Below are 10,094 nucleotides of genomic sequence, written 5' to 3' on the forward strand. Positions count from 1 at the left end.
TGAGAGGCTCTGATGTGTTCATAAGTAATACAACTCCAAATAGAACAGACATACCTGATCATTCAGTCCCTCTCCCACTCGCTGCAGGATTACCCCAAGCAATGAGGCTTTGTGGAGAAACTATCCCATCACAAGGGATCTCATTGTCACAAAGCTTTTCCCAATATTCAACCTTCCATAAATTCATCCCGATACCCCTCATTACACTGCTACAATAAATGCCATGGTAAATAGTTCCTCTCCCTTCTTGGTATTAGATCCCTTCAGGGAGGCATAAACCACTCTCTCTCTCTCTCTTTTTCCTTTTTGACTCTCCCCCGACATCTTCAGCCCTCAGATCCATTTCAGTTGCTCTTTCCTGACATTCCTGCATTTGTTAACACGATAACAAGCAGAGCTGGTCAAAAACCAAAAGCAACCTCAACATGTATTTTGGAAAAACAATGGTTTGGGGGTTGGTTTGTCTTTTGAAGATTTCAAAAAGCACCCATGGTTTGTTTATCCAAAATTCTGTTCAAAATTGTTAAGCTTCTCCATTTCTTCCTTTTCCCCCCTTTTCTGCTTTGTCACAGAAAAAAGCAAAGTTCATTATTTGAGTTAGAAAAGGAAAGCCAGAGCGTACAATATTTTAAATATTGCTCAATGGACTTTCCATTAGAAAAATGTTACATAGCTGCCATCAATAGTTTGTGCATATAGGAAAATATGTAAAGACGACAAAGCATGGACTTAGAGGTATAGTTTTTGCAAGGCTCTGGCTAGTCTCTCTTGTTTTGGTAAAGCCCAATTCTTCAGTAACATAGTTTGATGATCTCCTTGCACAAAGAAAAGCAACAACAGAGACCATGATTGTTTCTGAAAAATCCTAGAAGTCACAGTTTGTGTCACGGAAATTGTGGGCATGATTAACATACAGCTTCATTCCTGCAATGGGTATTTGTGCAAGGACAACAGAGACAAGCTGAAAACCAGCATTGGCTCCATCTATCTGTCTATGATACGTACACAGCCCCATCTCCATGGTATCTGAGCACCTTGCAAGCTTTAATAGCTGTAGCCTCACGCCACACCCCTGTGAGATGTGCTTTTGTTCCATTACATGCAGATGGAGAACTGAGGCATAGAGTACGTCTACACTGAAAATTAAGGTCTAGTTGTAGCAAGGGCAGCCATGCCCATGAGAGCTTTAATCTAGCTAACATCGGTAACAATAGTAGTGAAGATGTAGTGGCATGGACCCACAGCAACCTAGGTACATATCCAGGTTCCCCCATGGTCTCCTAGCCCATGCCACCACTACTACTGCTACACACACTAGTTAGACTAAAGCTAGGGCAGACATGCTTACCCATGCTACAATTACACTTTCATTTGCAGTGTAGATGCACCCTAAGTGCCTTGCACTGGGTCAAACCAGATGTTTGCAGTAGAGGAGGAACTGTAGCTAGATCGCCCATGGGCTAGAAGTGCTCTAACCACTAAACAATGCTTCCTCTCTCCTTTCTGCCTGGCTGCTAGCAAACTGCAAACAATAATGGCTGCTCTACACCTAATAGCTGCATTCGTTTAACAAAAAATTGCCATTTAAATGACCAGACTAAACTCAATCGATATAATTCAAGTGTAAACCAATCTATATGCATCCACACAATTGGGCGGGTTTAAATTGATTTAAAATCCAGCATATCCATTATGTGGAGACAATCCCCAGTGTGCGTGTGCACTTTCAAATCAGCATGATCCTTAGCAATAAATATAGGCTCAAAATGCAGTTACAAACCTGAGTCACCAACGTTGGGATCTGTTCTGAAGAATAGACCCACCCCTCTTGGCACTTCTTAGTGACATTAAGGCCGTATTCTACGACGGAGTCAATATCCCAGTTCACAGGAGTGTACATAAGGCATTCTTCATACGATCCCTGTGTGTTCCTAGGGATAGTTAGGTTCAGCAGCTGTTCCTCAGTCAGGTTTGGGCTAATGGCATAGATCCAGCTTGTCTTACAGTGATGAGGCACATCCAGAACCATGAACACTTGGCCAAACATGGGAAAAGCCGTTAGAAAGTTTGCAAGGCTGAGCATCAGCAGCAGCCATTTTTGAAATGGCCCCAAATCTCCTATAGCGTTGATAATATCTCCAAAGTGTGTCATTGTTTGCTTGTCTAATGCTGGAGTACAGCACGGTAGCTTTTTTTACATGGGCTGAAGTTAATGTTTAAACTCAATGTGACTCAAAAAAATTATCGGCTAAGACAACATGAAATGTTGTTGCATGCTCCATGCTCATGTCAGCCTAATGAATTATGTTTTTAATCTTCAAGCATGTACTTCGTAACCCACTAATTACTTTCCACACTTCACGTGCAATAGCAAAGAGTCTGTTAGCGCTTTCCACAGCAAATAAAACCAAGACACACAAAAGTTGAACTTGTCATGACTTTAACTGGCTTCTGAAGGCAGAAGCCTCAGCAAAATGGATGCAACCAGAAAGCATGGGTTGGGATTTTCAAAGCAAAGCAGGGGATTTAGCCACACATGTGAGGGAGTTGGACCCAAAAACCCCCTGGATCCGAACACTGATCTAATTCTAAAGGTTTAAGAAGAGAAAGGAAGGAACATTAGGCACTAGCCTAGGATGTGTGAATCCTGGGTGCAAGTCCCTGCTCCGCCACAGAATTCCTGTGTCTCAGGGCAAGTCTACAGTACCGCGCTACATTGGCACAGCTGTAGCATGTCCGGAGAAAATACACTATGCCAAGGGGAGAGGCGGAAGCTATGTTGGTGGAAGAGTGTCTCCCATGACATAGCATGGTGTGGACCCTGCTGTAAGTCAATGTAATTTACAGCCCTCAGAGAGGGGTCGGTGTGTCGTTTTCATACCCCTGAGTGATGTAAGTTACATTGACTTAAGCGGTAGTGTAGCCCAGCCCTTAGAGATATGAGTGGAATAAACAGTTGGACAGACAGAATGTGTGTTGAAGGCTGTTCGCTTTAAATATACAAGTGATGCTGGCGCGTGACTATACTGAGCATCCACAGGATCGGCTATAGACCTAGTGTGGCTCTCTTAAGGACACATTTCCAGCAGATCTATTTATGCATGCCCTAACACACACTCCTCCTCCTTTTCTGTGTTCCTCTGGACAGCACAGCTTGCTTTGAACCAACAGAGATGGGTCACGACTGACAAACAGAATTGTGGCTCTGCACCAAGTTGTTTCTGTAAGAGTTCAAGGTTCCGCTGACCAGATTGTGATGATCCCGGCAAAGGACAAACATTTTACAAATAAACTCTCCCACGCTGTGCACCTCACGGCTGCAACGGGGTCCACCAATGAAACACCAACATCACCCTTATCTTGCTTCGCATCCTCTATCACCACCAGGGACTGATCCGAAGCCCACTGGGGACAATGGAAGAACTCCCGCCAACTTCAGTGGGCTTTAGATGCATTCAGTTAAGACATTGGACAGGGACTCGTGGCTGCCGGGTGTTGGATATTTAGCCTAAATGGGAACTGTTGGAAGCTGAGTTCATTTGAAAATCTGGTCCATAGCATCAAGGGGTCAGGAAAAATGTGCCTCTTGTAGAATACAGTGTTAATGAAGCTGGGTTGGTCCCAGGATATGAGAGACACAAGGGGGATGAAGTAATATCTTTTATTAGACCAACTCCTATGGGTGAGAGGGATGAGCTTTCGTGCAACACAGAGCGCTTCTTCAGGTCGGGGAAAGGTAATGACAGTATCACATGGGGGGGTTGGGAGAGGGAGTCTCCTCCAGATCCCGCTTCATGTTGTTTATAACGTCCTTCCCCCCAGTTCATAGCATATGAGGGATTCTCTAAGCCTAGGTCTACACTGTGGGGGTGGGGAGTCGACCTAAGATATTCAACTTCAGCTACGTGGGTGCTCTCCTCTTCCTAAGTCTTGTCAGAGTACGGCACCAAGTTCGAAGTCTGAGGCGTCCTGGGAAAAATCAGGACTGAAGAGCATAGTCGTGCTTTCAAGTCACTAAAAGCTTCCTTGCATTTCTCATCCCATTGGATCCTCTTGGAGTTATGAGTTCCATAAGTGGGGCCATGGCTGAGACAAAACCAAGGATAAACCTTCAGTAACAGCCTGCCAGGCCGAGAAAACACCCTGCTTGCCTCTTTATGTGGGGGCATTGAGCATGCTGCTGAGGCCTGTATCTTTTCAACCACTGGTTTCATAAGGCCAACTCCTACGCAGAACCCAATAGGTTATTTCATCTATAGCTAATCTACATTTTGCAGGGTTGGCCACCGTTAAGTCCCTTGTCCTGGGGGGCTTTTATTACTGCCTTTAAGTGCTGCAGGTGGTCTTCCCAGGTAGGACTACAGATGACAATATTGTCTATGTAGGCAGCAGCGTATGGATGGTGGGGACTGAGGAACCTATTTGTAAACCTTTAGAAAGTCGTGGCAGCTCCGTGGAGGCCAAAAGGCAGAGTCTTGAGCTGAAAGTGCCCAAAAGGGGGTGGAGAAAGTGGTTTTCTCTTGTGAGGAGAGGGATAAAGAGATCTGCTAATAACCTTTTGTTAGGTCGATAGTGCTCAGATGCTTCGCCAGTTCGAGCCATTCTAGTAACTTATCTACCCTTGGCACTGGATAGGCATCACATTTCAAGATGGAATTAACCTTGCTGAAGTCAAAGTAAAACCAGACCCAGCCATCCCAAACCATCTGGTTTGGGAACGAGTACTATGGGGCTTCCCCATTGACTTTTGGATTCCACAATTACCCCCATCTCCAACTTCGCTCTCACTTCCTCTCAGACTGTATCCCCACATCCTCCATGGCAGTGGTCTGGGGTTCTCCCTGACTAGCTGGCCCAGGATGGTCTCTAGATGATGTTGGACCAACTGCATTATCCCTGAGTGGGGAAGAATATAGTCACGAAGTCCTTGATCAACTAGAGGAGCTGCTTCCTTTGCACAGGGGAGAGTCCCTCACCCCGCCCCCCCGTACTGTGGCTGGTTCTTGACTGCTGGATACAGAGGCCCTAATTCAGGTTCTGTAAGAGAATGAGTTTTCAGCAGGGCCTCCCATGTCTTCCAAGGTTTGAGAAGATTCTCATGATAGGCCTTGGTTTCTTTTTACTTCCCAGGTAGTTTTATCTCATAGTCCACTAGCCGTACCTGCCTGACCACTTCACATGGACCCCACCATCAGGACATTAACTTAAACTTAGCTGAGGGTATTAGCAGCAGGGCCGCCCAGAGGGGGGGGGCAAAGGGGGCAATTTGCCCCAGGCCCCGGGCTCCACAGGGGCCCCCAAGAGAAGAGCGGAGGCTCCCGCCTCCACCCCTCTCCTGGAGCCTCAGCGCATCAAGCGCCGAGTCTCCGGCCGAGCCCCTGAGCCCCGCCCCGATCCGAGCCGCGTGGTGAGGGGGCGGGGCTGGGAGCTCCAACGGGGCCTGAGCCCCGCCCCGCTCAGAGCAGCGTGGGGAGGGGGCGGGGCAGCTGCCTCCGCTCGGCGTGGAACTCACAGCCCCGCCCCCTCACCACGCCGCTCTGAGCGGGACGGAGCTCAGACCCCGCCGGAGACGCGCTCGGGTAAGAGGCTGAGGCCGGGGGCGGGGAAGCGGGACCCGCCAACGACGACGACGAAGCGCAGCCCAGTCTTCGGCGGCGGGGGGCCCCTTCTGTTCCGGGACCCGCCGCAGAAGTGCCCCGAAGGCCCGCGGCGGGGATCCCCCCCCCGCCACTGAATTACCACCGAAGACCGGGCTGCGCTTCGGCGGCGGGTCCCGCTTCGGCGGTAATTCGGCGGCGGGGGGCTCCCGCCGCGGGTCTTCGGGGCACTTTGGCGGCGGGTCCCGGAACGGAAGGGCCCCCCGCCGCCGAAGACCCCGGGCCCCCGGAATCCTCTGGGCGGCCCTGATTAGCAGAAGGACACAGTCATCTGGGTGGAAAGTTTGTAGTCATGCCTCTCTATTATAATTTTGTTCCTGTGCATGTTGGGCCTCTCTCAAATCTCTGTGGTGCACACCCCTATGTTTCTGAGTTGTTCCCTCACTGTCAGATGTATCGGGCTGTGCTTAAGGCACCTGCATCCTGTTCCTCCCAACCTTCTTGCGGCACATTCAGGTTTCCCCACGGTTAGTGACCATAAAGCAACTCAAACACAAAGAACCCTGTAGAGGATTGTGGGACCTCCTTTATGGCAAACAGGACTGGTGAGCATAGCGGGTCCCACTGGGCTTGTCACTAACAAAGCAACTCAACATTCCCTTCAGAGTCTTATTAAACCTCTCTACTAGGCCATCGGTCTGCAGCTGAGACACTGAGGTTATCAGGGACTTGACCTTCAGAAGGGATCATAATCCACACATCAGCTGGGAGGTGAAGTTAGTCCCTTAGATCTATTAGTATTTTGCAAGGAAATCCCACACATGAGAAGAACTTCAAGAGTTCTGGGGCTATCACTGGAGCCAGGGACGGCTCTTGCAATTTCGCCGCCCCAAGCATGGCGGCATGCTGCGGGGGGCGCTCTGCCGGTCCCGCGGCTCCGGTGGACCTCCTGCAGACGTGCCTGCGGAGGGTCCGCTGGTCCCGCAGCTCCGGTGGAGCATCCGCAGGCATGCCTGCGGGAGGTCCACCGGAGCCGCGGGACCAGCGAACCCTCTGCAGGCATGCCTGCGGGAGGTCCACCGGAGCCACCTGCCGCCCTCCCGGCGACCGGCAGAGCGCCCCCCGCGGCATGCCGCCCCAAGCGCGCACTTGGCGCGCTGGGGTCTGGAGCCGGCCCTGACTGGAGCTCTCATGAAGCAAACAGGAACAGCCTCCCATTGGCATAGACCATCTTGACCACACGCTCTGCAGCCGCTGCAGTGCTGTAAGTGTAAACATGCCCTTCGTAGATGACAGATCATTGTAACGGGGCTGTCAAAAGGGAGGTTGAGTCCAAGGCCAGCAGTACCACCTCCTGGTGATACTCCGGCTTATGTCGCTTAGTGGTGAGAGTCAATGGTTGCTTCACCTAGTGGCTGGAGTCAGTGGCAGTAATCAGCCAATCGCAAGAGTCAGTGGCTACTTTGCCTAGCAATTAGGGTCACTGGTTTTGTCGCCCAGTGGCGAGAGTCAGTGGCCACTTTGCCTAGCAACTGTAGTCAATGGCTGTGTCACCCAGTGGTGAAAGTCCACTGCCATATTGCCCGATGGCAGAAGTCAGTGGCCGCTTTGCCTAGCGGCTGTAGTCAGTAGCAGCGGTAGGGACCCAAGGGCCAGCTACACTGGATGCTACTCGGGTGGCTCTGGGGAGCACCTGAGCAGCGGTCCTGGGAGTGCCTTGGGGACCAACCGAGCAGCAGCGGTCCTGAGGTGGCTGGAACAGTGGCCGCCTGGAGGCCATTTGGAGAGTGGTACCTGGGAGCAGCAGCCGGGCAGGGCCTCCCTCCAGCAGGGCCCCCCCAGAGCAGCATGGCCACAGAAGTAGAGTTTTAGTCAGGGGTATTTTTGGTTAAAGTCATGGACAGGTCACAGGCCGTGAATTATTTATTTATTGCCTGTGACCTGTCCATGACTTTTACCAAAAATATCTGTGACTAAATCTTAGCCTTACGTATGATATAGCTGTATTTCCAATCTTGTGCTGTGTTTCTGGGTGACAGCCCCAGACAGAGTGGCATCAGCTGTACAATAAATCCACTGAAAAAGCCAGGGACTACACCTGATGAGTCAGCAAGCCAGGTAGCGGCATGCCTGTGGGCAAAGAACTACAAGGCTTTTCCATGTGCTATGAAGCTTGTGTTTGGGACACCGGAAGTACAAGCCTCATGGAAAAAGAATATAAAAGGCAGCTGCATCATCTCCATTTTGTCTTCATTCCTGCTTCTTACCTCTGGAGTAACTTCTCTACAAACTGAAGCTCTGAACAAAGGGCTGAATGACCCGTCCGAGCTGTGGCTGTGTTCCAGAGGGACTTTCAAGCCAGCAAACTCACCAAAACTGCTAGGAACCTGATATATGGACTTTGAAATCTCTGTATGTATCTGAGTGCTTTACCATTTAACAACTCTGTTCTTGTTTTCTTTTTTCTTTAGAATAAACCTCTAGTTTTAGATACTAAAGGATTGGCTGGCAGTGTGGTATTTTGGGTAAGAGCCAAACTAATATTGACCTGGTACCATGGCTGACCCTTTGGGGTCAGAAGAACACTATGTAGAATGAGCAGAGTTTTTAAATAACTTCTCACTGTACTGGATCTAGGTGCTGATTGGGAGCCAGAGACTGGAATGCAATAAAGGGGGCTGTGTAATTTCTTTCTTTCTTCTGCTTCTTGATAACCAGGGTGACCCTACAGTGTGGGGAATCAGCACAGTTTGTGACTGGTTGGTGAGTTTACTTCAGTGCTCACCACCACTGCCTCTACCCTATGCATTCGTCCCTAGCAAGTTATCTGTATAACAAGGTGGCCTGTGAGGATGCAGTGCAGGGAAAAGACAAGTTTCCCTTTGTGTACAGGGAGATGTCAGCAAACCACTAAAGTGCCTGAAACCACTATGGCTTATTGCTAAAAGCAGCCACGTCAGCAGACTCAGCTTAACCAAGGCAGGTGGGGAGAGGTTTGGGTGCCATAGAAAGGGCAGCTTGACTTCCTGATAAGAACTGTGTTGAAGTTGCTGATACCTGCATTTTAGAAGAGCAGGATGTGCCCCAGGAATGTGTCTAACAGGGTCTCAAGGCTGCAAACTCTGGGAAAAACCCACACCTGGTTAATCAATAATCAGAAGGAGCCTCTTGCTTGACCATTGAAACGACTTGCTTAACAAGTTTTCTTTAAGGGACATGGCATTCTATTACTAATGTATAAATAAGGGGGGAGAGTTTGAGGTAGTGAGACTCTTCGGGACTGGTCTCTCCCTCTGGATGCATCTTGTGTTCCCCACTGGCCCACAGACAGGCTGCCGCTGTGTCACTCGAAAGCCACACTCAGCTTCGGTAGTTAGCGAGGGTTGGGGTGTGTGTTACTAACCTGTTGTGGACGTGTGTAAGTGCTTGAGACTAAGTAAAGTTTAGCTTGAAGTGAAAGGACTCTTGTGTTGTCCTGTCTGTGCCAGCCATCTGTCGGTCGGACGGCCGTGTCTCCCCTGATTTATTTCCCGACACCACCTCGCACAGAGTAAAGTTACCAAGAGCTTTGGGTTGAAAGAAGCCCGGGTAACATTTGTAACCAAGGCAAAAGATGATCACAAGCCATTAGAAAACATTGTGGTGGGGTGGCCAGGGCCGTCGCTAGGGCGTGCAGGGCCTGGGACATAGGCACTGAGTTTCTAATCTGTCGGGAGGTGAGGTGCGCCCCCTGGCTCCAGCCCCACTCAACCCTTTCCCCCAAGGCCCCACCCCTTCCCTGCCTCTTCCCCACCCAGTTCCGCCCCCTCCCCTGAGCACACTCTGGCCTCACTCCGCTCCCCTTCCCCCACAGCACCTCCTGACACTGCGAAACATCTGATCCGTGGCAGGCAGTAGGCGCTGATCGACGGGGTCCACCGGCAGGCAGGAGGGGCTCGGAGGAGGGGGAGGTTCTGGGGGGCTCCTCCTCACCCGCTGCTTGACTCCCCATTCGCCACCTCCCGTCTCACCTCCCAGCCCGTGGGGCCCGGGGCGGTCGCCCCAATTCACCGTACCCAAGGGGGTGGCATAAGAAGGTGAATAGACCATCTGCCAAATCATCCCTAGAGCAGATACTATCTGTATAGTCTCTGCTAAGAGCAGTCAGACTCCAAAAGGCCCATCAGTCTTCTTGGATGGACAAATTAAACAGGCCCTCCAGAACACAAAGGATTCTCCACAGGTTTTCATTGTATTCACTAAGCACAGCTACGCCCCATTAGGGATGCCAGCCCATTGCTTGCTGTATCTGCAGCAAAAACCCGACTAGACTTTTCTTTCTTGGGTAACGCTAGGTAAAAGGTACAGGGGTGTGAAGTGAGGGTAGATAAGGGAGAGAATTTGAGATGAAAAGGGTTGTTAGCTATCTAGTGTAATCTATCCATGGGATTGTTTTCTCGGGTTGTATGCAGTCTACCTTTATATATTGCACGATTCATTTTCTTTGCAAGGCTATTC

At 50.2% G+C, this 10,094-nt stretch overlaps 1 protein-coding gene across 3 annotated transcripts in view; it reads right to left on the bottom strand.

The window, feature by feature from the left end:
* Positions 1 to 2,152, bottom strand: part of LOC123363411 (solute carrier family 22 member 13-like) — a 59,404-nt gene extending 57,252 nt beyond the window's left edge. For all 3 annotated transcript variants that reach the window (XM_045004352.1, XM_045004354.1, XR_006576745.1), the window contains exon 1: positions 1,781 to 2,152. In XM_045004352.1, coding sequence (XP_044860287.1) covers positions 1,781 to 2,152 — 372 coding nt within the window. The remainder of the gene's footprint in view (positions 1 to 1,780) is intronic.
* Between the last annotated feature and the right edge of the window lie 7,942 nt (positions 2,153 to 10,094).

Source organism: Mauremys mutica, chromosome 2, assembly GCF_020497125.1.
Source record: "Mauremys mutica isolate MM-2020 ecotype Southern chromosome 2, ASM2049712v1, whole genome shotgun sequence".
NCBI classification, from domain to species: domain Eukaryota; kingdom Metazoa; phylum Chordata; order Testudines; family Geoemydidae; genus Mauremys; species Mauremys mutica.